The sequence below is a fragment of the Manis javanica genome, chromosome 15 (assembly GCF_040802235.1).
Source record: "Manis javanica isolate MJ-LG chromosome 15, MJ_LKY, whole genome shotgun sequence".
Classification (NCBI taxonomy): domain Eukaryota; kingdom Metazoa; phylum Chordata; class Mammalia; order Pholidota; family Manidae; genus Manis; species Manis javanica.
In genome coordinates this window covers 26,494,099-26,521,951 of record NC_133170.1, presented here as the reverse complement: position 1 = coordinate 26,521,951, position 27,853 = coordinate 26,494,099, and the positions used below count along the sequence as shown (strand labels likewise).

The window sequence follows — 27,853 nt, the reverse complement described above, 5'->3', positions numbered from 1 at the left end:
GACCCAGTAATTCTGAAAGCTTTTCATAAAACTTTTTTTCAACAGAAGGAAAAAAGTTCCATAAGTTAAAATGATCCTTACAAGGTTACTTATAATAAAGATATGGAGATAAGATACAATCGCAAGATCTACACAACAGATTATCAAGATGTCATTGGAAATTACAATTATGAAAACTTTACACACAAAATAGAAAACCTGTAGACTGTGACCAAAAATAGCATATAATGATGTTTTAAAAGTAAAAATATGTAAAAAGGATTTCTGTGCATGGACAAAAACAGTAAAAATACAAGAAAAAGGAGTATATTTTTGGGGTGTTGCAACTATAACTTTGTTTTTCAGGATTTTGCTTAGTGTTGTCACTCTTCTCACATCAATTGGATACTAAACTCCTAATTATATAAGGCCTATGTCTGTTCTAAATGTCAGATATTGACCTTTCACTCAGGGAAACACCTGTGTACAGCTGTATCTCTCTATCTGGCAGCTGATTTGTATTCCTTTGATGCCTTTTATAATAAACCAATAATCTAAACTACTAATAGCTTACTGCTGACCAGAAGCCTTACTGATAACATAAACAGTCCATTAACACATACTTTGTATGTTGTATGTACTGTGTACTGGATTCTTATAGTAAAGTAAGCTAGGGAGAAGAAAATATTATTAAGGAAATCCCAAGGAAAAGGAAATACATTTATGGTACTCTACAGTATTCATTGAAAAATCCACATATAAGTAGACCCACACAATTCAAATCTATGTTGTTTAGGGGCCAATTGTATATGCAAAGGGAATGGCATAAGCATATGTATAGAATTATCATCTAACATGGCAAAGGTGGGGAGGAGATACCATCCGATGAACAGCAGAAACACAACTCTGTGAATGCTGCCTCCTCAAAATGGACAGAATCTTGTGTCTCCTCTGCCTTTCCATGCCCAGTCCTTTCCCTCTCTCTCTAGATTCTCTTAGCACTCCTGACAGCCACTTATTTTCTCATTAGCTGCTACAATAACTAATGCTTGGCTGCTGCATCTCCCACTTGCCAACCACGACTCCCCTCCACAGGCTTCCTGTTGCTATCCCTGTGAAGGGTTCTTACTCCCTCTTCCTGGGTGGGGAGTGAGGAGGGGTCTCCTCAGAGCCAATGAGTGCATGAGTAGGCATCTGCAAATACAGAAATGCAGAAGTTTTGTCCACCTTCCCTCTGGTTTGTCCCAAATGTTGGAACCCAGTAGACTGGGAACTGGGCAGAATGGCTTCCCCGAAGAAGGAAAACAGGCATCTGACGATTTTTCTCAGAGTCCCAAAGGTTATGGTTGTCTGCTTCCTGATTCTCCATCCATGTGCAGAATGACTAACTGGCAGCTTTTCCCCCTAAGCCACCAGTCAAATATTCAGGAGCTATTTGGGATCAGCTCATTTAGGAAACAGGGTTCAGAAAGCAGATACAGTGACTACTGCACCAGGAGAGCATGCTTGCCCATCTGCCGGGCACTGGAGCATTCCATTTGTGAGCTGAGGCTCTGAGTGGCGTTCAGTCTTCCTTCCCAGCCTTTCTCACATCCCCGCCCCGCAGCCTCAATACTCACAGGTACATTTTCTCCCTGGAGAATGGATAGGAGAGGTTTTTCATCCTGTTGTTACTGTGCTCTGGAACTCTGGGCTTCAGGGGCGAGCTCAGCTTCTGCAGAATCTCATTGAATTTCTTCGCAATGCTGCCTCCTGATTTGATCTCGTACATCTGTGAAAGGCAAAGCCACAGGTCTGAAAAGGGGCCACATCCAGCACTCAGGAAAGGATGCCCTGGAAGAGGGGATACTCTGAGGCGAGAAGGACACTGGGAGAAACGGGAAGGGGGGTCCTTCTCCTTTCCCTTTGCTTTCACAAGGACGTGGGCTCTGGATCCCCTCTCAATTGTCTGTGTCAACGGAAGTGGCCAGTATAGAGAAATGAGTGAAGAGTCCATACTTTCCGTATGACTTTGTTACATCATCTGAAGAGAAACAGAAGACCTACTGTGTTGCAGTTGCCATACCAAGTGCTTTACACAAATTAGTTTCAATGCTCACAGCAATTTAGCTAGGTAATACTTTTCTCATATTGTGATAAGGAAATTAAGGCTCAGAAAGGTGAGATGAGTCAACAAAGGTCATACAGATGCAACTGGGGGACTCCCGGATTTCACTCATGCCAATGCAGCCCAAAGTCTGACTCTACAATGAGTCCATGCCCATGGGCGATCACACAGCACCACTTTCTTTGTGTGTTCCCCTGGGGAAATATCTGATAAATGAGTCTGCTTTCAAACATCTAATTAAACATGCTAAATAAGTACCCGCCTTGAGTAAGCCACAGAGTCAGTATAAAGATAATTGATACTTGCTGTACGTACAGCTTTTTATAATGTACAGGGTGCCTTTGCATACAGTATAGCTTTCAGTCTCTAATTCACAGATGCAGTCATTGAGACACAGAGGTTGTACTTCTCGTAGCAAAGCTGTCATGGATTAACAATAGCCACAAATTTTTTATACAAATCCTCTTTTCAGGAGGTGGCATCTCTGCTCCCCCCTTTAAGCTCGGTGGGCTCTGTGGCCACTTGACCAGTACAGCAGAAGTGGCACTCTGCTAGTTCCACCGTTTAAGGAGATGGGCAGCTCCTGCCTTGGTCTGCCTGGTCTTTTGAAGCCCTGAGCCGCTATAGGAAGTCCGGGGAGAGGCGCCAATGGAACTCAAAAAGGTAAAGAACCAGGCTGAAGTGGCCTTCCAGCCATGTTCAGGCAGGAGAAGGAAGCTTTCATGGACCCTCCTATCCAGCTCAGCCCCAAGTTAAACACTACCACGTGACCCAAACCGACACCACCTGGAGCAGAAGAATTATCCAGCCCAGCTCCACTCAAGTTCCTGACCATAAATTCATAAGACAGAATAAAATGACTGTGTGTTAAGCTACTAAGTTTGGGCAACTCCATCACACTGCATAGGTAACCAGAACTAGAGCCAACCTCCATATCTTCCAACTTGAAAACCACTCTTCTTCTCTACCACGATATCCTCAAGTTGCTTCACTCTGGAGAGGCAGTGAAGTATGTACAAAATACTTACACACTGGACAGAGAGAAGTCCCACTTTGTATGTCTTACACAAAGTGCTTTGAGGATTCAAAGGACAGAGATGACACATTCAGCTGAAGAATCAGAAAAAGGGTTCATGGATTTTAAGAGAAAGGGAAGCTTCCTGGGTTCTCATTTTGTTCTTTAATAAAATAAAGGTAAGTTGGGGGGAGGAGAAGTGCCTCCCCAATCTAACACTAAAACATAACCACAGTTTATCTCTTCCCAGAAATGTTTCCATGCATTTTTATTTAATTTCAGTTGCAAAATAAACATAATTCTAAATAAACAAACCAAAATCACAAAAGCATATTACCTAAATGTGAATAGTTTCCTTTCACTTCCAACCCACTCCCATCCTCCCTACAGAGGAAATCTCTATTAACAATTTAGAGTATGTCTTATCTTGACTCTTCCCATACAGATATAACTGAATCCCTTTCTCAGCCCAACAGTGATCATATTTCACACATTGTTCTATAATTTACTTTTTTCATTTAGCAATATATCCCAGATATGTATCTTTCCAGGTTAGCTCCTATAGAACTACCTTAATGAATGCATGACATCACACAGCAGACAGGAATCCTAATTTGTTCAGTCAGTTTCCCAGTGATGGGCGCTTATTTTATTTTCTACACATGCTTTATCTTGTTCGATCATACTTCTAAAAGATTACCTTGTAAATACTCTTAATGAATAAGGCCTGAACAGATATAGGCAAGACATTCCAGGCAAACTAAAAGGTAGAAAAGTTCAAGCTGGATTGAAGGGGGGTTAAATGGCCTGGTTTCTCCAGAGCACAGGGTTCTGATGACAGAGCCAGGACAGGCCCGGCAGAAAGGCAAAAGGAACCAGTGCTTGGATGCCCTGCTGCACGAGGCAATGAGAAGTGAGTACAGGGTTTGAACAATGACAAAATCAGAGCTGTGAATCTGGAAATTAATCAAGTGAGGTTGTATATGGAGGAGCCAGCTTTCGGAAACAGGGGGATTGTTTATTCTAGAAGCACACACCACTTTATAAGCACCTCCTACGTGCCTGGCTCTTGATGTACATTAGCACTAATCTTAAGATATGCTGCAAAGCCAATGAAGGGTTAAGTATCCCAGTCAAGATCACACAGATAGTGCAAACCAGGTAATAACTGCTGGAGCATTTGAGCCCCCTAGCAAAGCCTGTGTTCTTGATGGCTTCACTCTTTTGCTTCACTGGCTAAAACATGAGTTATCATGGGGGTAAAACAGCATACAACTTGCAATATTGCCTCTGTTGTCACTAAGCTCTTGACCATCCTGCTGAGTCTCTCCTTCACACACACCAGTCACCACAAGGCAAAGTGCTCACCCTTGGGCCTGGAGGAATGGGGGCAAAAAGATGGCCCCCTAGACTATCCCAGCATATGCCCAATGGGTCATTTAGGGCAGGTTCTGACCAGGCATGTGCCCTGGAATTGCAATGTGTTAATCATACCCATGGCCGTGTGTCTTTAAATAGCATGTGTATGGAAATTAAAGTTTCAGAGCAGGAGGGAAGCTGATGGACTCCGTCTTCCAGATGTCTTGGAATGCCAGAGTTGGACCAGCCAAAGGTTTTTCTTCTTTGTCCTTCTAAGGAGCCTTCAATAACAGTAATAACTTGTCTTCCTTTATCTCCTCTTGCTTACAGGTACCATATTTAACATAGAAAAATACAAGATATCCAGTTAAATTTGCCTTTCAGAAACACAAGGGACAATTTTTTTGGTATGTCCCATGCAATATTTGGGACATACACTAAAAAAGTATTCCTTGTGTATCTGAAATTTGAATTGAGCTAACGATCCTGCATTTTATCTGGAAACCCTATTTTTGTCCACCTCTACTCAGTGTCCACACTGGAGCAGAGTGATGGCTCTGAAACAGAAACCTGACCGTGTCACCTCCCTGAGCAAAAGCCTTCAGCAGGTACCCATTGCTCTTATGATAAAGGCCAAAATTCTTAAGGCAGCTCATGGGACCCAGGAGAAGCCACCTTTTCCCTGCTGCCTGGGGCCTTGTTCACTGCTCACTGGCCCTCCTGCAATTTGTCCAATATGCTGAGCGCCCTGTACCCTTCATCTCCTCCGGCCCCTTGACCAGCTTCTGTTCACACTTGAGGTCTCACTCAACTGTCACTTCCTGGGGGAAATCTTCCAGACAAGGTCAATTCTCACCTCCACAGCATTCCAGGGACTCAGATTCCCTCCCTTCATAACATTTAACACAGTTGTAATTTTCTATTTATTTGGGTGATTCTTTGATTAATGTCCAGCTGCCCCACCAAACCATAATCTCCATGAAGCCAAGACACTGTCCAGACTGTTCTCTCTGAATGTATGAATGGGTGAATGAATGAACAAATGCTAAATCTCTGGGGAACCAGCATTGATATCAGTAGTTGCTGCCACTGGAGGAGCCCAGGCTGAGGGCAGAACAACCATTTGGTAACAGGGGTAGAAATAAAGCAGGCTGGAGAATAAAGGCAAAGGCCTAAAGCCCCTGGCTGGCTGAAAGGCTCCCCTTGCTGTCCCCACCAACTGCAAAGGCACTCAGGAGCCCAGCCCCAGCAGAGTCAGCAAGGCCCACATTCAGGGGGTGCAGATGAATAACCCAGCAGTTGTTTCAGGGCCCTGTTCAGGCAGAAGGTTAGCTGAGAACCTCCAAGCAGTTCTTGACCCTCATCTCTACCAGAGCTCTGCAGGTCTGGGAGAGCTCACTGAGACAAATGGGCTAAAGGGAGTGGGTGTCTGGTCTGATTTTAGAGGGACCAGGAATGAGACCAGGATAACTTGACCTTCTTTGATTGGGGGATGGGGGGTGCTCCAAATCACTGAAAATAATATTGTGCCCCTCCAGGAAAAACATAAAAGGTGTAGAATGCCAGAATCCTGCCAGAAACCTCAAGGCAACATCCACTCCACTGCCCTGACCAAGACCCTATGCAAACGTGCCCAGGCTGAGACACCACGGCTGACTTAAGTTGGAAAGAGATTCCCAGATTTCAGGGACTTCGGGGGATGGAGCCAAACACATACCCACAGTAAAACACGGGTGGGTGGCCCCATGGCACAAGGCCTCAGACACTAAGCTTAGAGGGCAAAGGACCTGCTTCCTACCTCCAGCCCTTTGCACGGGGTGTCCCTCCTCTTCCATCCTGGGTCACCCCTTCTCCCTCCCACTAGGCTCCAACATCATCTCTCCAATACCTATGTCTAAAATTTGCCAAGCCCTTCTCTGATTTTTGGCTCACTCTCTGTCTCCCCACCAGACTGTGAACTTCTGGAGAGCAGGGACCACACCCTGAGTGCCTGACCCACAGTAGAAACGCAATAATGTCTATTGAGTGAATGCCTGGGCCCTGGTCCTTGCTGACACTCTCTAGCTGTGTGACTTTGGACAAGTCACTCTCCCTCTCAGGTTCTTCATCTCTAAAGAGAGAATAAGCAATGGCCACCTCCCACTATGATGGGGCAACAGGGACCAGATTTACCCCCTCAGGAACAATCAAACACCCACCCAGAAAACATGAAATAAGGGCCTCTGTGGTCTGAATGTTTGTGTCCCCCGCCAAATCCGTATCTTGAAATCCTAATGCCCAGTGTGGAGGTGTCAGGAGGTGGGCCTTTGGTTGTTGATGAGGTCAGGGGGATGGAGTCCTCACAAATGAGATCAGTGCCTTCATCAAAGAGACCCCACAGAGCTCCCTCGCCCCTTCCACCAAGTGAGACAGCAGGAAAGCGTCAGCTCAGAACCAGGAGGAAGGCCTCCCCCAAGTGTGCCAGCACACTGGCGAGGCCTTCGTCCAGCCTCCAGAGCTGCTGTTTATGAACCCCCAACCCAGTCTGTGGTATTTTGTTAGAGCAGCCCGAAAGGATGACGCCAAGAGTGTTCAAGATACTGGAGAGCAGGCAGCAAGGAGTTCCCGAGGGACTGGAAGCAAGGAGCCCAGTGATGGCTCCAGCTCATGGCCTTGGGCGGTTCTAGGCCATGGGCAGGAAGGGCCCACAGGTGGGGCCCAGGAAGACGCTTGAGCTGAGGAGACTGGGGGGACTGGGGCAGCCAGAGTTCACAGGACAGAGCCCCCAGGAGGGGAGAGGTTCACAAGGCACCCCCAGAGATCTGCACACTTGACAGCATGGTACAAGGGGACTCATGGAGACTGGGAGGAACCATCTGAGGGACTTGGGAACAGCACCCATTCCCACCAGGCAGCAAGGAAAATCTCACCACCCACGGGGCATTGGGTGGAGCACTCAGGCAGACTCAGCAGTGCGGGCTCGTCAGCCCTCGGCTGGGCACTGTTCCAGACCCACTTAACAAATCATAAAAGCCAAAGGGACTAAACAGCTTTTAGAGTATTGTCCAAATCTAACATTCTACAGCTTTCAACATTTAATGAAAAAGAAACCTTCGTTCATGGCACAAACACTTCTAGGCATCTCCCAGAGGCCAGGCGCTGAGCTTGGGGGTTGATGGTGACACGTGCTGGGGAAGACGGCGATGACCCCTCCAGAGGCAGAACGTCTGCCCCCATTTCCTGCACCTCTCCAGGCACCCTTTCCCAGGGCCCATGAAACTGCAGGGCGTGCCTGCCACATGGGAAAACTGAGACTCAGAGGGGCAGGGGACTGACAGAGCCGGTGCGGAAGCAGGCCTGGGACCTGGGTCTCCCGCCTCCCCCATCCAGGCTCTTCCCTTAAACCTCTGATCCTTGAAGGCTTCCAGGACCCTGAGAAGGCAGGAGGCTGGAGCTCCCATTCAGGCCCCACTAACCCCAGCAGCCTGGGCTCTTCTCTTGGGTTCAGCAGGATCCAGGAATGGCACCCCGACCCTCACTATTATTATTAATGCAATCAGCAGCTGCATCATTATTACTGTTATTCTTGGACATCAGAGAATTATGAACATCCATGAACATCCTCAGAAATGGTAAGACACATGTTAGCCAGCTGGTTCCCATTATGCCCTCCCTGGGTACATGATATGCCTTTCATGTACTTAAAATCATAAATAATTTTTAAAGTATGTTGCTCTTATTTTTTATTCCAGGGCTCAAATGTGGTTCTCATAAAAGCTTACTTTAGCCTCACTGTCACAGTCTAGGAGGTTCACTGCCATTCCTTCTCTTCTTACTTCTTTTTCCACCCTTGTCTCCCTCTGCACAGCAGTGTGGTCTCAGGGTTGATTTGTTTCCTTCCTGCACTGGAGTTATGTTCCTTCCTGGGATGCAAGGGTGCAGGGCTATAAGGATGTCTATCACGGACAGGTACACATGACTACCTCCATTCTACAGATGAGGAAACCAAGGCACACAAAGATTTTACTAATATGCCCAGCATCACACAAACATTAGGAGAACCAATGATGCCAAAGATCAAGGAAAAGGTGTCACAATGTGAGATATAAACAATATCATGTTCATTATACATGAGTGCATCTGCAGTGACCTAAGAGAGTCTCTCCCTGTAACTGGGAGGGAAGGTCAGCAGCAAGAGCATAGACCAGGCAGAAAGACAGAGAGTGAGCCCAGCTGTGAACTCACGTGTCTGCTTACAGCCTCACAGACCCAGACATTGACCCAGATCATCTGCCTCTTCGTACTTTGTGTTTTCCTCTGTTCCTCCAGTCACTGGATAATTGAGGGTCGACTGTTATTATTTATAGCTTGCCACTCATCTTGAGAGGTAGGGCTGGGCTGCAGATTGTCATCATAGTCCCCTACTCACCTTTAGGCTCAGATACAAAGAGAAGTCAAACAGTGGGAAGGTGGCACCACAGGCCACTAGTTGGATGGAGGTGGAAGACTCTAGACTAGAAAAGTTACAAATAAGAGAAGCTAAAGATGCAGCAGCATTTGCCCACTGGTTCTCATCCTTCACTGGTGCCTGAGGGGACAGAGGGAGGGGCACACACATACCCACACGCAGATTGAACCCAGACTTGAGGAGGGCCATGCATAAGCACATTTCCCCCTGCAAGTGAATGTCAAGCTATTCACCGACCAAAAGGCAAACAGCACCAGGAGCTAAAATGAGCTGCATCCTAGAGCCCAAACAGAGACTATGTGTGCAACAAAGAACAGGAGTTAACCAGTCTCTTCATCCTTGCTGGTGCCTATAGGTAAATTTCCTGTCACTAGTAACACGGAGTGTGGACAGTGCTGTGTTTACAAAATGCACATTCTCTGCTATCTAACTATATTCATTTATAGGTTTTAATTCTGTTCCAGTATGTCCTCTATACATGAATGCATGGTTTCAGGCTTTAAAAAAAAAATGTGGGATAAAATCCAAACTACTTAGATGGCTGACAAGTTACAAACTGTGCCTCCCACCTCCCACCTCCTGCCTCCCACCACAGCCCCACCCCCCTCCACCTGCACTGCCCTGGCACACAGGGCTCCTCTCAGCTCCCTTCCGAGCCATGTTTCTTACCTCGGGACCCAAGGACATGCTCTTCCCCCTCTGCAAAGCCTCTCATCTGCCCTCCCCACCTGGCAAATTCCCTGCTGAGCCCTCAGGTCTCAGCTCAAACGGTGCCTGCCCTCACCCTGACCCCATCTAAATTCATTCCCTCTGGTTGGCTCCCTGTCCACCCTACTCTGTGCTTCAGTGGGTGCTCAAAACTAGCTACCTACCTGCCGAGTCCTCAGCACACTGAAACCACGTGGGCCCAGGGCCAGTTGTAGCCGCCACTGACTCACCTGTCCCCAGCAGAGTATTCACATAGTGCCTGATGCTCAGTAAATATTCACTGGCTGGCTGGAGGCATGGATGAAGCATGTGACCTTCCAAAGGGCCAGGACCCCTTACATATGACCCAGCCCCATGCCAGGTACAGCCAGACTCTTCCTAATGTTTTGCCAACTGAAGGGGCTGCTGTGGGCCCAGGCCAGTGATGGCTACTATAGTGCATGTGCCGCTGGGCCGCCGGCCCCCACCTTGCAGGCGGCCCGCAGAGTCCCAGCATTCCCCATTCAGCATCACTGCCCAGTGAGCCACAGCCAACATGCCAGGTCTGGGAGGTGACCCAGGCTGTCACTCATTACAAATACCCACGTAGAGCTTGCTCTGTGCTGGGCCACCCTCAGCAAAACAGCAAAACAGACCTCCTGCCCTCGCGGAGCCCGCAACATAGTGGGGTAGAGATGCTAAAGCAAGACACAAATACATGGCTCAGTCCCTGAGTGTTAGAAAGAAAAAGCAGGGGAGGGGGTGGAAGGGGCAGGGGGCTGCCTCAGAGGGTGGGTGGGGGGCTGCCTGAGGAGGGGCCAGCTGAGGAGACAGCCAGTGAGGTGGGGGAGCGAGCTCCATGGGGTCTGGAGGAGGCCGGCCAGGCAGAGGGACAGGTGAGCTGAAGGGCCCTGGGATAGCAACGTGTCTGGCATTCTGCAGGAACAGGAAGGAGGCAGTGTGGCCGCCACAGAGTGAGCAAGTCAGGGAGTGGTGGGAAACCCATTTCTGTGTTAGAGGTGGCAGACATGGCATCCGGCTAGAGTCTCTGACACAGACACCATCATGCCCGTCCGCTCTCTAACCAGCAGCCCTTCAATGCCATGGCAGGAACCACACAACACTCTCAGGTCTGATCTGGCTCAGGCATGGGACAGAGCAAGTGACAGTTGTACTTGGCACCCAGTTCTAGGGCTGTCATCGGAGGGTGCTGGCAAATGCTCACCAACTCGGGGGTGGGGGAATGCAAGGGAAGAGGGGCTGCTGATTTGGAACATTTACTAATTTCCATGGTTTAAATATACCCACGTTGGCCAATGTCAACCTATCGTATGTAGTGTAACAACCAGCTTGCAAAATTCTTGAGAACATAACAGTCAGATCTCTAGGGCCTTTGGGAGCTAGCACATCCCAGACCCCAGTTCTCGCTGGGTAAGGAGGGCTCTGCCCATGCACCGCACGTGCCAGAAGCTCACTGCCCCTGCCTGTGGTTCTGCCTCTCCCATCCGGCTGGCCTTTCCCTTACACACCCCTGCCATGCCAGGCCCACCACTCCCACACCTCCTACTGGGAGAGCAGCCACGTGCTTCAGCACCTCTGGACAGCCCTGATTTACTACTGGGTCCAGACATCCTTGCTGATAGCTGACTCTCAAAGGGGCCCCCTCTGAATGAGAAACTCAGTGGTCAGCCCAGCCACTGTCCTTGTCTCTCAGCCCCACCAGCGCTGGGTCCCGTGTCTGGTCCCAGCCAGCCCTCATCTGGCATGTGCCTCCCCAGTTCAGACAGACATGACTTGAGGCTTTAAAAAAGAAAACCACCACTATTATTTCAATATTTTCTTAACTATGAGTCTAAAAACAACTTAATCAAAAAAAAAATTCAAATTCACTTCCTGTTACATTTTTGTATTTTCAGCTTCATTGTTTTTGAGCCCTGAGCCAGGCTGGTCTGCTAACAGACCCACTCGAGGTCTGCCAGGCCTGCACGCACATCTAGAGGGTGGCCACAGGCCATCTCAGATTCCTCACTCAAACCACACACTTAACATGGCACTGATTATTTTTTCTGATTTTTGAAGATGAGAAGCATTACAGAAAACAAAGAAGAATAAAAAGTCAAAGTATTCTGCACTCTTTCCAACCTACTTAAATAGCAATCAAAGAGCATGCGCCAAAAGCCCATAAAGATATCAGATAGAAACCCTGCCCTTTCAGCTGAGCTTCTATTAAAAACAAATGTTTGGGAACAGGCAATGACCACAGGGGAGACCCCACCTACCACTAACCCTATGTAAACAGCAACAGTTCCACTTCATTTAAAAGTTATTGACAATAATAACAAAAATGATCTGTCCTGAAAGGCTTCTTGAAGGCTGAATAGACAGTGACCCTTCTTACCATGACCAGGGATCTACAAGTTCTCCATCCTTAGCAAAACTCATGGAGTATCACCTGCTTTTCACTTTTTTTCACCAAGGAGAAGTCACTAAATTATCCAAATAGTCCCAAAGGGTAGTTAAATCACCACCTGGTACAGGAACGAGTTGGTCAGGATGAGGAGGGAAATAAGTGTGTCTCCTGTGCCAGGATTTCGCATCATCTGAGAGCCGAAACCCCTGCCATTATACTGTGGAACACGGCTGCTGGGCTCGGGGAACAAGGACTGGTGTATCAATCAGTCACTCTAGTACTGAGCATCTATATTCATGTAACACTATACAGGCATTTGCATGGAATATACAGGAAACATGAGCTACAGTTCCTGTTCTCAGAGGCTTACAGTCCATTTGAAGACACAAAAGTCAGGCATCAAAGCAGCTAAAGAAAAGTGAACAGCTAAGAACATTACTGACTGTAGGTGACCGACAATCCAGAAGAGCTGAGATCAGTTCAGATGAAGAAATAAAGGAAGGTGTATAACGGAGGTCAGATTTGGGCTGGGACACACAGGAGAAGTTTCTTTATTGTTTACTGTTTATTTAGAGGGGATAGGGAGATCATTATAGGCCCAGAGGCAAATATTTCAAGCATTTGAAAAGTCTCTAGCCCCTGGAAAAAAGTAAAGTCCTCTCCTTTTGGCAAGAATCTAAATCAGGGAGGTCAGTGTAAGCTCCACAAAGAGGCATAGTTCGGAGGAGAGCAGCCTAGTGTGTGCAGAACTCGGAGGAGACCCAGTGATGTTACCAGGCTTGGGGGGAAAGGGCAGCCCCAGGTGAGAAAAGGCACCCACAGGCTAAATATACTACCTCATGTAAAACACAGCCAGAAGTGGCAGAGGTGGGACATTTTTGGTCTCGGATATTTGGAAATATATCTGTCCTCAGATTCCCCAGCTAACATCCATAGCAGAGGAAAAGAATTAACACATTCACAAAGTGTCATTTGGCTTATATGTGGACCAGAACATTTTAAAGCTATGACAGAGAATTTAGGGTCCAACCTCCTGACTTTACAGATGAGAAAGCTGTAATGCAGGACTGTTAGTAAGTCACTGAGCCAGTGAATGGCAATGAGAAAGTAAAAATTTAAATGTGTTACCTCTCCCAGTCCAGGATTATTTAATCTAGAATGGAATTTCCCAGAGTACAGTCTGTAGGTCACTGGATCCCCAGGATATCTAATAATATACATGTTAATAACCTATTAGTGCTCAGTAGGAAACTGTGCCACAAAATTATACCATTTTTAGGTTTCTCAGAACTTTAAGTTGGTCAGATAGATTATAATAATTACTTTTCCTAGAGCTTGTTAGACCATGGAATTCTGTGTGTGTGTGTGTGTGTGTGTGTGTGTGTGTGTGTGTGTAAAACAAGACTGTTCTACAGTACACATTTGGGGAAATGCTGTTCAAGACCATGCTACCTCAAGCCTAGTTTTGGATGCTTCAGTAAAGTAAGAGGATAAGAGCATGACTTTGGAGTCAGACAGAAATGAGTCTGAGGCCTGGATCTAATCCCTTCATGCTGTGTGACCTTAGGTAAGTTTTTTAACCTCTCTGAACTTCAGTATCCTCATCTAGAAAATTGGGCTAATGCTACAACCTACCTCATATTGTTGTGAGGATAAAAACAGGTAACGCAGACAAGGCTTTTATCAAAGAGCCCAGCACATAGGAAGCATTAGCTATATTTAAAAGTCAATTAATTTAATTATCTGTTTATCAACCTTCTATCTATGGTTACAAGTATTTTTATTTTAAGATATTTTGTTTTGACTGACATCATTGAGAACAGTTTCATGAAACATCCTCCTCAAAGTCAAATGTAAGAACTATGAAATGTGGGCCAGCTTTAAAACATGCTAATATCTTTATTTAAAGATACCCCTTACCAAGGTAGAAACTTACTTAATCAAACCAACAACTATTTTTGAAACAGAAATATAAATGGGAAAATAGTTGCTGGCTGAATAAGCAGCTCTTCCCAGATAGGCTGAAAGGGTCTCCTTCCACCATCCATGCTAAGGTCAGCCTCTTCCAGACTCTCTGACCTCATCAAAGTAGGAATGGAATGTGAAGTGGACACAGACACACCTAAGTCATATAGGAGGATGCTTGCACTGAGATTCCTGCAGACAACTGCAAAACCCAACATCAATGAGTAAACAAGGCTATTTCAAGCAATCTTAGAAGATGCAAAGTGAAGTATTGGAATGAACAGCAAGACAGCAAGCCTGTCAGAGGCCCAGGTCTTGAATTGCTGCTTATAGTTTCCTTCCCAGAGAAGGAGTGTATTAGTGTCCTAGGGTTGTCATAACAAAATTACCACAAACTGGGTGGCTTGAGACAATAGAATTTATTCTCTCACAGTTGTGAAAGCCACAAGTCTGAAATCAAAGTGTCAGGAGGGCTGCCCTCCTTCCAAAGGTTCTAAGACAAAAACCTTCCTCACCTCTCCCAGCTTTTGACTGCCCATAGCATTCCTCAGTCTGGGGCTGCATCACTCCAATCTCAGCCTGTCTTCCAACCTCAGTGGCCTTCTTACCTGTGTGCCTGTGTGTCTCAAATCTCTTGTGGCCTTTCTTTTATAAGGATATCTGTCATTGGATTTGGGTCTATCCTAAATCCAGAATGATCTTATCTTGAGATCTTTAATTATATCTACAAAGACCCTGTTTCCAAATAAAATCACACTCACAACTTCCAGGGTCAGGATGTGGACATATATTTTTGGACACCACTATTCAACCCACTACAAAGAAGTTTATAGGCCTTAAAAATACAGCCTTGTGATGGGCAATTTTATGCATCAACTGACTGGGCCATGGGGTGCCCATATAGTTGATCAAACAAATTCTGAGGGTGTCCGTGAGAGCGTTTGTGGATATTAACATTTGAATGGTAGACTGAGTAAAGCAGATTATGCTCCCTAATGTGGTGGGCCTCACCCAATCAGTTGAAGGCCTGCATAGCACAAAGGGGCTGAGTGAGTAAGAGCTCCCCCTGTCTGACTGTTTGAGCTGGGACACAGGTCTTTTCCTGCCTTCACACTTGAACTGAAACAGGCTTTTCATGGGTCCTGAGCCTGACGGACCTTTGGACTGTGACTTACAGCATTAGCTTTCCTGGGTCTCCAGCTTGCTAACTGAAGATATGGGGACTTCTCAGCCTCCATATCCACTTGGGCCAACTCTTCACAGTAAATAGGTGAAATACACACACACAGTACATAAACATATATACATATACACACACACATATATATATTGTCAGTTCTGTTTCTCTGGAGAACCCTGACTTATTCAAGCTTCAAATCTCAATAAGTGAGAAGCAAGATGGCTGGGCCCTAGCCTGGCAGAGTCCCTGAAGCTGGGTGGCACCATGAGCCAGAGGGAGGGTCTTACTGTGGAACTTTAGCAAAAGCCACAGTTACCAAATCAGAGCCTCCAGAGAGGCAGCCATAGGTCATATTAGTTCAGTGTGATAACATTGATTTTCTCCACCGATCAGAAAATTCCTAATGGCAGTTATATGTTTTCTGTTAATGAAAATGAAAAGATGAATTATTCTTTAATAAATATAGTACATAAAGAATATTTCAAAACATGGATTCCATTGGAGAAAAGTATGGGTGACATTTCTGCTCTTTTTTCTTCAAAGAGTTAGTTCATCAGAAATTTACATACCTTTTTTAATATAACCCTCTCTGAATTAGAGTTTAACATTACAGCCTCAATTTTCATCCAGAATCAGTTAAAAAATGGCCATACAAAGAATATTTGAGCACTTTATATGAACTCACTACTGAAAATACATGCTTTATATTGTTTAAGTCCATTATATGACAACTATACTTAATTATACTTAAATATACTTAATTATATTTAAGCAACAGGAAAAAGTTGGCCTCCTCTGACAAAACGCATGCTCCTTTCTGTGGATCATGTGAGCCACAGTCCTTTCTGCCTTGGCTCCCAGGAAGCTAAGAATGAGATTTGTCTCATTGGCATCAGTCACTTTTAACTTTTATTTCTACTGTCATTACTTCCCCTGCACTTTCCTACTAACTCACCAGGCACAGAATTCTTTCTTATTTGTACCTTTTAAAAATGATCCATCTGTAGTTATGATTTAGGTTGTGATCCATCTCTCAAGTCCTATTTTGGGAAATAGGTTAAGATGTGAATCAAATAACCCCAGGCTCCTGTGGGCTGAGCCAGTGGTAGAACTCAAGGTGTCCACTTGTCATACCTGCCGTCTATCCCTTAGAACGGACGACTGCAAGCCCTCCCTCCCTGCACTGAGGGGCCTGAGCAGTCTTCCTGCTCACTCTCCCTGTGACGGCATCACAGACCTGGCGCATGGAGCCGTTATGTTTACAGATGCCCCAAGGACCCACACTAGGAAACAGAAAACCCCCAGCACACGAAGGCCATCTGTTCCCACCTCTCCACCGATTCCTTCTCTGGGCTTCTGGCTGCCTGGGCAGATTTAAGGGACTAGGCCATTTCCCCCCACCCCCATCACCCAAACTTAGGGGACTCTGGCTGGGTTAACACTTCACTGTCAAGAATGGACTCATCCATTCACAGCCTCATCCCTGCTGCAGCAGGGATAAGTGAAGAGCAGGGGTGAGGAAAGGGGGTGCTCATCCATCAACATAAGAAAATGAATGAGAAGAAACATAAATGTCGACCACAAGCTGGAAGGGCCACCTCCGTCATGAGCAGCGGTGGGAATCATTCCCTGGCTGCTCGGGGCCAAAGGCCAGACCTTCCCACCCACTTCCTGTGCATGGATGTGGTGTGTCCCTCACAAAATGCTGGCTCCTCTGTTGTTGTTTTTGGAAAACAAGTGCTTCCTTACAAGATTTCCCCTCCTAGTTAATATCTGTGCTCAGGACTCCAAGTCCCTGGACGCATTACTATGGATTTGTCCAGGTTTGAGATCTCGATTTCGTGATTTCCTCCCCAACTTCCTGGTCTCTCCAGACTCTGCCGAGTTATGGTACAAACTTCTACGGGCCTGGAGGATGCTTAACTGATCCCCTGCCATGCCTCAGTCTTCCTCCATGTTCCTCCCGCCACCAGCATGTGGCTCTCTGAAAATATAATTTATTCTCATTGCTTCCCAAACCCATTTAAAAAGAGAAATACACCACTGGACCCAAAGCTAGCCTGTACAAACTATCGTGTCTCATCCTCCCCCACCCCATGCTGCTTCTTCATCTCAGGAATAGGGTTTAACCCCACCTCCACCCCTGGTATCAAGTTCCCAAATTAATTGTTAAAAACATGCATCCTACTCAGCATACCAAGTTATGTCTCCCTCTCCTGGTTATGACACCCACTGTGAGGTCAAGATCAGGGCCATGTGGCTGAACCCACAGAATGCCAGAACAGTCCACCTGTGCTGACAAGTTCTTTCTGTTATATCTGAAGCCCCCACCTGACTCTGCTCTCCCCAGGTGCCCTGCTCCACCATATTTACACACCAAATCTGTGCTGTGCTAATGAATTGCTATTTGACACTTATTCAATTGGTGCTTTGATGTGTGGGTGTGCACATTCTTCCTGCTCTGTGCTATGACCATAGCTCTCTGGAGGCAGGGACTGTTTCTGTGCCCCTGAGGGTCTTCCCAAAGACTCTCTTCCAGGGGCCTCCATCAGTGTTGGCTGCCTATTCAGTCAGGAGGGAAGCTGACTAGGGCATAAGGAATTGAGACTACCCATAACAGGATTTGAGAACACAGACACAATAATAAACTCCTGTAGTTCCATAATGCTGGCTAAGAAGTGGATTCTTACAACAACTTTCTAAGAAAAATAGGGCAGGTATTATTATGCCCACATCACAGATGAGGAAATAGAGACTTTGAAAGATGCAGTGATATCCCCAAATCACACAGCAAGACTAGAAGTCCAGTCTTCTGAGAGCTTTTAGTACAGTGCCTATGCCTCCAAATGAAAAGGAAGGTGGGGTGGAGACAAACTAAATGCTCATCAATGGAAGAATGGATAAAGAAGATGTGGTACACACACACACACACACACACACACGCACAATGGAATATTATTCTGCCATGAGAAAGACGGAAATCCCACCATTTGCAACAACATAGATGGCCCTTGAACATATTATGCTAAGTGAGATAAGAGGGAAAAAAGTACTATATGCTATCATTTATATGTGGAATCTAAAAAGCCACACTTGTAAAAACAGAGAGTGAAATGGTGGCTACCAGGGAATGAAGGGTGGGGGGACAGGACAGATGCCATTTAAGGATATGAAATTGCAACAAGTACTGAAGAAGCTCTAGAGAGCTACTGCACAGTACAGTAAATACAGACAATAATACTGTATCCTAATCAAACTTGCTAAGAGACCAGAACTTAATTACTCCAACCACTAAAAATAAAGGACAATTCTGTAACAAATAAAGGTGCTAATTTTTGCTACAGTGGTGATCATATTTCAATACATAAATGTATCAAATTAACATGTTGTATACCTTAAATTTATACAAGGTTCTATATCAAATATATTTGAATTATTTTAGGAAAGGAAAATAAAAGAGGGAAACTCAGAGAAAGCTGCATTATAATATGTCTTTGCCCTAATCATCTCACCTACTAATTCAAGTGCAGGGACTTTCCAAGAAGGAAAGGCCACAAAGAGCATAGTGCAGTGGAAGGATACACACATCTATGGCTCCAGCTTCCCTGCTAAAAGGATCACCCCAGGGAAGAGAGTTGCAGTAATAAAAGATGAATGATCTCTGCGAAGGTAGGTCCCCACCTGGGATGTGATTTTAAGGGTGTGTGTGGGTGGGTGGGGGTGGTGGGTGCATGTGTGTGAGTGACAGAGACAGAGACAGAGAACGAAAAACACCACCATCCATAATCATGATTAAACTAGTGTATCTGCCCCAGGACCCTTTCCAGAGACATCTCAAATGGTCAAAGCCAGCAGCCACTCCTTTCCCCTAAAATACAGAATAAAAAAGAGTGGTGAAGCTGTGGACACTTTTCCTTTCTCTTTGGAGGTGTTTGCTGGATTTTGTCATACAAGGTGACAACCACCTAGGAATTTCCTAGGAAGACTCATTAATTTTGTGTATACACTATTGGCCAAAAAGAACCTCAGAATCATCTAAACTGTGTGGCTATCATCCCAGATGTGCATCAAACTTTCCTGGGGGGTTTTTTTCATAATACTGATGCCAAAACCCCATTTCACATCAACCAAATGAATCAAAATCCCAGCAGTGGGACGCTGGCATGAGTATTTTGAAAACATTCCCCAGATGACTTTGATCAACTCTCCTAAGAACCTTCTGTTTTACAGAAGACACAAGTGAAAAACACCATTATACAACACTTAGCGGCAGGGTCACAACCAGGATAGGGGTCTTCAGAGCAGCTTTGGTGCGATTCTCCATGTTCACTGCCAATCCAACCAGCACAATGTGCTGGCTGCTCTCATTGCTGCATTTGCTCTAAAACAACACCTGGCAGTGTCAGGACCCCAAGGAGAGGAAGAAAGAAAACATACCGCACAGATCAAGAAGCTGGACCGTGGTGATGTCCAGCCTGCCATGGAGCACATCGCAGGTGGGGCTCCCAGGTAAAAGGATACCCCTGACCAGCCCTCTCCCCACACCAACTTTCTCCCCATCCCACCCACATCCATTGCATCCCTGGGCAGCCAAGACTAATTTCAAATCCACAACAGCCAGGTCCCACTGGCCCTGTTCCCACACTAGTCACATCCATCCAGCCCTTGGAAGACCCCCAAGCCCAGGAGAAACATGCTCATACTTTCTTGGTGGGGACTTTGATCTTCAAGAACTCCGCCTCTCTGGCCAGCACCTGCCACGGGGCATGTATCCGGACAAAGATGGATCCCTGGCTTTTACTCTGTAAGGTACAAAAGAAGAGAAACAGAAACATGTGTAAGGATATAACTTAAATCCTTGGCCCCCCAACTCACCCAAACTGAAAGACCCAAGCTGTTGTTTCTTCAGCCTCTGGTTTGTCTTCCCTTCAAACCTCACTGGGGCCAGTCCCCCTAACCCCATACCCCACTCACCTGTTCTGTTCCAGAAATGCCCTCATCAAAAACCATAGGATAGTTTTCCCAAAGTGTACTCCCTGGAGATTTGGTGGCTTCAGAGGAAAAGAATTAAAACAACTGTGCTCACAGATTTGAAATATAAGCAATTATGATTTTCCCTGAAATCCCATTACACTCTCAGTGCAGCAGTTGCTCAGCTCCCCTCTGTTGGCATTCAGTGAATGCCTGCAACTTGCCTCCACTCACATATTTCATTGTTTACTATTAACTTTGTATTCGTCTCCTACTATTGTGCTGTGTCATAGGCTCAAATCACAAAAGTGGTTCACCTAAGCCTCAAGCTAATGGTATAAAAAACAGTGTAAGTGGTGCAACATGGAATATTACAAACACAAATCACGAACGGGTCTCCAGGGTGACTACAGAACATGAATCCATGTCCCAGGACATGTGACTCCATGGGTGCACTGATTTTGCCCAAAAATGAAAAGCAAGGGAAGGCAGTGCAGTGATGAGTACCTGAAAATTAGGTCTTACTGACTCAGCAATCCATTTGCCCCTGGCCACAGTGTCTGTTATAAAAACAGATTATGGTCAGATTATGACATGAAGTCCCCAATGTCTCCCTATCGTCGAATAGAATCTCAAGCTTTTATCAGAACAAGAACACAAAAATAAATACTTTCTGACATTATCACAGTTAGTTTTGTCACTATAGAATGAAAGGAGACAAAAACATAGGAAACAAGGGCAAAAGCCCATTTGGCAAGAAGCTTCTACAACTACCTGCAAAGTCAACACAAATGCTGTGTTCAGAGACAGAAAAACAAGCCAATAGCAAAATTCCTTCATCAGATGGCTGTTAGAAATCACATAAAACTCTAGCAGCATAGTGGGAAGATGCTAGCATGCCGGCCAACATGACGTTTACATCGGGACATAGCCACTGAGGGGCGGCATCGGGACTGGGCCAACAGAAAAGCTCTACAGAGATGCATTCCCAGCTTCTTGTTGCACTGGCCCCCTGGAAATCCGTGCTGCAGGAGAGAGGAGGTTTCTATTGAATACCATGGTATTTTGTGGAGCAGGATGCATGGAGACCACTGAGAAGGCACCAGCTCTTTGTGCAGCACATGAAAGAAGTTGCCCTATGAAAAATCCTTCCCCAGCTTCATTCACAGAGACCAGTTAGTAGTCAACAACACACCCTCTGGTCTTGGTTTAGTGCTGAAGATAACAGTGGAAGCCATCCACAGCCTCTGACCATCTGCACTTCCCACATGCTGGACAGAGAAGTGGGGCAGCCGGAAGACGGCTGATGTGCGCAGACCACAGCTGTGCTCACGCACACTTGTGAAATGATAAATAAAATAAAATAAGAGAATACTTTATGAGACTTATCATGCAAGTGAAGACTCTTTGTACGATTTTGAATGCAGCTCCCTCATAAATTCAGTAACTCATATATCCAGAACCAACCTCCACTTTTCACAGGGTCAGAGTTTATGATTGATACAGGAGAAGAAAGAAGAATAAGCCAGGAGGGTCTAGAGTTTGCGAATACTTGAAAATATTAACAATCACCACCATGCCCACTGACTGAGTATGCTTCAGGTGCCAGCACAGAGCTAGGTGGTTATGTGCATTAGCTCATGGAATATTCATGCCATGCTGTCAGGCAGGTGGTATCCCGATTTCACGGTTGAGGAAATCAGGGCATATTTAAATAATTTGTCCAAAGTTACACAGATAGTGTGATTAAAACTACTCAAATCCAGGCAGTCTATCCTCTACCAGATGACTTTCTTCTGTCATCAGAGGGAGACATGACATATTACTGAGCACAGTTAAAAACCACATCCAAGAGCTGCAACTGAAGACATGCTCTTTAGACTAAAATTGAATCAAAGGTTGGATCAGGAATATATGGGGTAGTCCTGAGGTGAAACATTCAATCTTCCAGCCTTCAAGTATAACATAGTTCCAACCAAACATGCTGAAAAGGGGCTTCAGAAAGAAATCTCCCCAATTTCTCTATCTGTCTATGATTGCAATATCCAGGACTACTAGACAAAGTCATCAATCACTTGCTGCTCCTTGTACCTATAGTTTCAGCTTTCCTAGTTTAGTGAAAATACAGAGTAAGTAAAGAAATCATCTGGAAAGCTGACCCACAGCCTCAGCTCACCGTCATGACCCCAAAAAAGATGTTTTTGGTGAAAGATGGCAAACAGTACCATCCCTCTCGCTGAGAGGAAATCATGACTCTTACTGACTTTAGCACATTACGTTTTGTCTTTGTTTTTAAGTTGTGATGAATCCCCTTTTTTTTTTCTAACTTGATCTAGAACTGGTGGTTCGTATGCACCAAATGTCTGTTAAGTGGCTGCGGATGTTCAAAGTTTGAGGAGGGCAAGGGTCAAACCCCATGGCGTGGTGACAGACTGCTAGCTGTCCCTGACAGCCATTCTTATTTTCTTCATTGTTAACTAGGTGCATGACTGTTCAGAATCAAAACTCATCTCCCTGGCAGGTAGGTGTCAGCATATCACTCATTTCTAGCCAAGGCAAAGTAGGTGGAAGTGTCATGAAGACCTCTTTGAAGACAGCAAGTAGGTGCCCTTGGCCTCTCCAACTTCTCTACCCTTGATTTCTGCCTGCAACATGGGTACAAGCATGTTAGTCCTTGAGGTCAAGGTCAAGGCCAGAAAGAGTAAAGTATCAAGAGAAAAGTTGGGTCCTGACCTCACAGAGTGTTCTAACAGCCCTGGGCTATCTCCAGGATTTTTATGTGAAAGATAAAATTCTATCTTGCTAAGCCATCGCGGTTTTAGAGACTCTATCAGTTGCAGCCCAATCTTGTACTAACTGACACAAAATTGGGGGCATTAGTTCACTCCAGAAAAGCATGCTTCTATTCAATTTTCCTCAAGTGGGACTTGTTTGAAATGAAAGTGAAAGCTGGAATGCAATTCTGTGCAGCTAACATCAAGTCATATTCCTTTCATGCCATGCAACATTGTTACCCCTTCATAAAAAGAAAATCATACAGGCTGGTGTGAAATACTAAGAGGTGTGACTGACTATGTCTCCTGAAGAAAGAGAAATACATGAAAACCCCTGAGCAGAACCGTTACCAAATGCAGAAGCTCTTTTTACTAATCCAGGAATCTGAAATTGGAAGTAAACATAGATTGAGCTTTAAAAAAAGTTTTCCTTGTTGTCCATTTCCAGCAGACTTGCATTTTGCCCTGACCTTGGATTCTTTTCAGCACAGTAGGAAAATAGAGTGTGGCCTTCATATAACAACAGATTAAGATTTGAATCCTGCATTTTTACAACTTCAGGTTGCTGGGTCAGTCACTTAACCAAGCAAGCCAGGTTCTTTGTCTGAATAAAGGGGATGAAAAACAGGTATCTCTGTTGGGTGAAGTCCTGTGGACCCTTCAATAGATGTCAACCTTTACCACAGTGATTAGCTATACCCAGTTAAAATGACTGCTTCTTGGCTGCAGGGACAGAATCTGATACTTCTTTTGTGATCTTCAAGCACCAGGCACAGGGCTGGATCCACAGTGGGTCCTTATTAAATTCATGCAATTGATAGAAAAGATTCAGGAAAACCAGTTCCTGTTCGATTAAAACTGTGCATAAGTAATCCTGGCTTGTTTACTACCTTGAACTTTTTAAATTATCTATAGGATTTCCAAAATGTCCCAGGCACCCTAAAAGAATTCACAGGCTCAAAATACGTGCATATCCAGAACTTGAGGACATGGAGCAGAAGACATTATTTTCTGGAACCAACACAAAATTGAACATAGAGTGTAAGAGATCAGCTATCAGAGCACAAAACTCATCTCTAAAAAAGATTGTAGAGGTAACTAATCAATGAGATTCAAGAGGCTCCCACATCTCATCAGGCAACTAAAATTTCAGTTCCCATAAAATGAACTGTAACATACAACTGAGTTCTGGTCATCAGAGAAAGGGGAACGAGTGCACACGGCTTTCTCTAGGAAAACACAACACATACATCTCGGGGATACAACCATTCCGGTGGCAGGAAATGTGAAGTACACTACACAGCAGAGAGATCTCTGCAGCTCCACTGAGATGTCTCACAAGCCTACATAACTCTTCGCTGTGATTCCACTTTCATAAAAGCCTATGAGTTCTGTTTCTCCAATTCCTGGGGCCGCAGGAAGAGATGCCCAACAAAAGGATGAGGTCAAAGGAAACAAACACCCGCGATCATAACCTGCCTTACGCTTCCTCCATCTCTTTAAAGTTGTGTTGTCAGTTTCCTAGACCTGTTCTCCCCCAAGAAAACAAATAGAAAACTGAGTCAACCAACAGGCAAAGTCAGGTCCCCATCTTGAACCTGTGCCCTGCCTGATCAGCCAGGGTCTCACTTTCTCCTTCTTCCTTCCACTCTGCAACTGCCTCATCAGCAGACGTGACCGCACGCACCAGCACCTCCTCCCTGGACTCTAGCGACATGGCCCTTCTCGTGGGTTCCCAGCAGCTGCACCCAGCCTCCCACCTTAGTGCCTCCTCATCAGCCAACCTCTCACTTCAGAACCTCCTCACACCCTATTTTCTCCGCTTCCAAGTCCCCTCCATCCCCAAACCCAGTCAAGTCCTAGTTGGGTCTCAGCTGTAACATTACTTCTTCCAGGAGGCCTTACTGTACCCTGGACTGTTTGGTCTGCCCTACTGCCTGCATAGCTCATACATAGCCTGCTCCTTCATAGCCCTGAGCACTATTGCAATCACTGTAACTAGGTGAGTAATGCCTTCCTAGCTAGACCATAAGCAACATGAGGACAAAGAATGTGCCCGTCTTGTTGACTACTTTGTCCTCAGCAGCCATCACAAACCTGGCATGCAGCAAATGCTCTGTGATTATGTATTATTGCAACTTCAGTACACACATATACATAGCTGGTTATTCGGATCCCGTGACCAATTTCTAAAAATTAGCTGCTAGGTCCAGAAAATAAATGTGACCTTTGGCCAACCAAATTTAAATCTAATTCCATTTTAAAAGAATAATTCAATTAAATTACCCTTAAGCAGCATTTTTGAATTTTTTCTCATGCTGACAATGAAAGTTATTCAAGTATCCACCTGACCAGGAACCTTTTGAGGACCTTGCAGGAGGGCTTCACCATCCCTGTGGGCAGCCCCGGTCCTCACTGCATTTGCACGTCACAGCTCCCTTTCCCGGAGGTACACACAGCAGACTCACTCGTGCTCACAAAACACGACCTGGACTGAGCTGCAAACGGATATCCCTGCAACCTCTCTGCCTCAGAGGCTTATAGGGTTGTTGCAGCATTAAGGAGAAGAATCAGGAATACTCTGGAAAATAAGAGACTCCAAATGTAAAAGTCCTTGGTATCTTTCCTTGCCAAGCACTAGACTTCCATGGTGCCTCTCAACATCCGGATGCTGACAGCTCAAGGCAGAGCCAATGGAGGGACACAGTGAATCTCAGGAGACTAAACTGATTTGACCAGAAGACTCCAGGGGTGAAGAGACCTCCAAGGACACCTAACATGTCTTCCTCGAGTAACAAATGAAGAATGTAAACCAGACTGAGTGCTCGGGCATGGACATTGAGCTAGTTAGTCACAGAGCCAGGAATGGCCTTCAGGTCTCCTAACATCAGGGTTTCCATCCCATAGTGCTGGGGAGGGGTGCTGTCACACATCCCTCAGGGCTAGCAATCATCTGAGGGCAGACCTGCAGCTTGCCCCTCAACAAGGGATTAGGTAGTGGAGGGATGGAGGAGTGGTGGGGTTCGGGGAGGGGGAAACCACCCCCAGCCACCTCTCTCCAGGGCTCCAGCCACTGCTGATGGCCTTTGGCGGGGACCAGAGGCAGTGCGCTCCTGCTGAGATTATCCATATTGTTTATGTCTTACTGTTATTATCCAAAGACTGCCTGTGGCTCACAAGACCACGTTCTCCCTCTAGAGAAACAAGAATGAATAGGAGGCAGCCCCAGCCAAATGCTGGAAACTGATACTCCGCAAGCCTCCTTCCCACAAGTCCTGCCAAGCCACCTCAACGCTGAGCCGGACGCCTTAGTGTGATCTGGTCCCGAGCCCTGCTGTGAGCCGAGAACATCAGCTGCAGCACATTGGGGCCTAGGAACAGGGATGCTAGAGGCAGGGTGGGGGGCTGAGCAGCTACACAAATGGGCCAACGGGGTACAGACTCCCCTAAGATATCACCAGCCTAGTTTATCTCGGATCAGCAAGGACCAGAGGCATATGGTCACACAGTGAGGGTGAAGGAGACCCCCAGCAACGCCCATGTTCTCAGATCATTGTCAGTGACATCCACCCAGCTGGAGGAGTTGGCCCAGGTGCGGCTGAGACCGCAGCCATCGTCACAGACTAAGGGGAAGTGTGGGTGCAGCTTGAGACCTTTGAATGAGAGCAGGAAATGACAGTCCCCACAATTGCTCCATTGAGGAGCACCAGGGCCTACCTGCGTCATCATCAAGAATAAAGTCGGCCAGCAGGAACATCCACCCTACAATCAGGGAGAAGGTTCTGCCTGGACCTCCCAGAGACACAGTGGCTTGGAATTTAGCACAGGAAAGAACATCCTGACAGGAGAAGGAAAGATGAAAATTTGCCTTCCCGGGAGACCCTGGGTGAGAGCAAGGGCATTGCCTCCCCAGCCCTGCCCTCCAAGGTGAGGAGGGGCAGTGATCAGCAAAGGCAGAGGGCAGAGCCAAATGCCCACTGCACCTGTCCCAGAGACCCAAAACTGCCAAAGCAGGACTCTGCTTACAGGAAGTCTTCACCTAGTCCCCAGCCAAAGGCTGAGGACCACCTGGCCATGTGGCTATGGAGATGCAAACTCAGCCAATTTTGTTGTACTTTGTTCAAAGCAAAAGCCATCACCAAAAGTTGGTGGAAGGGGAGGGTACTCCTGGCTGGGAGGGTGCCGTGGGTCAACTATCAAAATGGACAGACATCCAGCAGAGATTGTCTCTGGACTGATACCACAGTCCCCACTGTGTGCATCACGTGTCACTGAACTCCAGATGGGAGCTACCCGGAAACCCTCTGCTCAGAGCCCAGGTGGAGATGAAGTAGTGAGCAGGAACCCAGGAAAACTGAGGAGTCAGACCCTCCTACACACCAGGGACTGAGAGAACCCGCTGCCCACCTGACTTTGAGCTGCAGAGGCCCCCAGGGCAGCCCCCCACCTTGCAGGAGCACCACAGGGGTCAGCAATAGAATGGGATGAAGTGTGTCCTGGGCTTTGTTCTACTCCAGAAAGCCCACATAAGAAATGGGGGAAAATCTTGATGTATGACAGGTCATAAGGGCCACGGACCTGAGGGCACCAGCTCTGTCACTTACCAGCTGCACCATTTTTGACAAGTTACCAAAGCTCTCGAAACTGAGAGACAATGTTAAAATAATCGTAATAATTAATAATAATAATACCCCCTGGAGGAGAGAAGGATGGACTCGGCAAAGGTGCAGGTGAATCTTTTGGGGGTGATAGATACGGTCATTATTGTCTTACAATAGCTTCACATGTGTGTGCATGTCAAAACTCAACAGATTAAATTCTTTAAATATGTGCAGTTTATTGAACATCACTTACACCTCAATAAAGTTGGGGGATAGTGTAAAACAATGCCATGCTTCTCACAACATTTTTGTTGTTTTGAAAAAATCATTATTTTTCATTAAAACATGTTACATAAAC

The 27,853-nt window shown here is 46.0% G+C and overlaps 1 protein-coding gene across 2 annotated transcripts in view; it reads right to left on the bottom strand.

Moving 5' to 3' along the window:
* The window catches only part of ANO2 (anoctamin 2), a 290,583-nt gene that overhangs the window by 209,257 nt on the left and 53,473 nt on the right, over positions 1-27,853 (bottom strand). For both annotated transcript variants that reach the window (XM_073222870.1, XM_073222869.1), the window contains exons 2-3: positions 19,853-19,951; positions 1,599-1,750 (exon numbers count right to left, since the gene is read on the bottom strand). In XM_073222870.1, the coding sequence (XP_073078971.1) occupies positions 1,599-1,750; positions 19,853-19,951 (251 nt within the window). The remainder of the gene's footprint in view (positions 1-1,598; positions 1,751-19,852; positions 19,952-27,853) is intronic.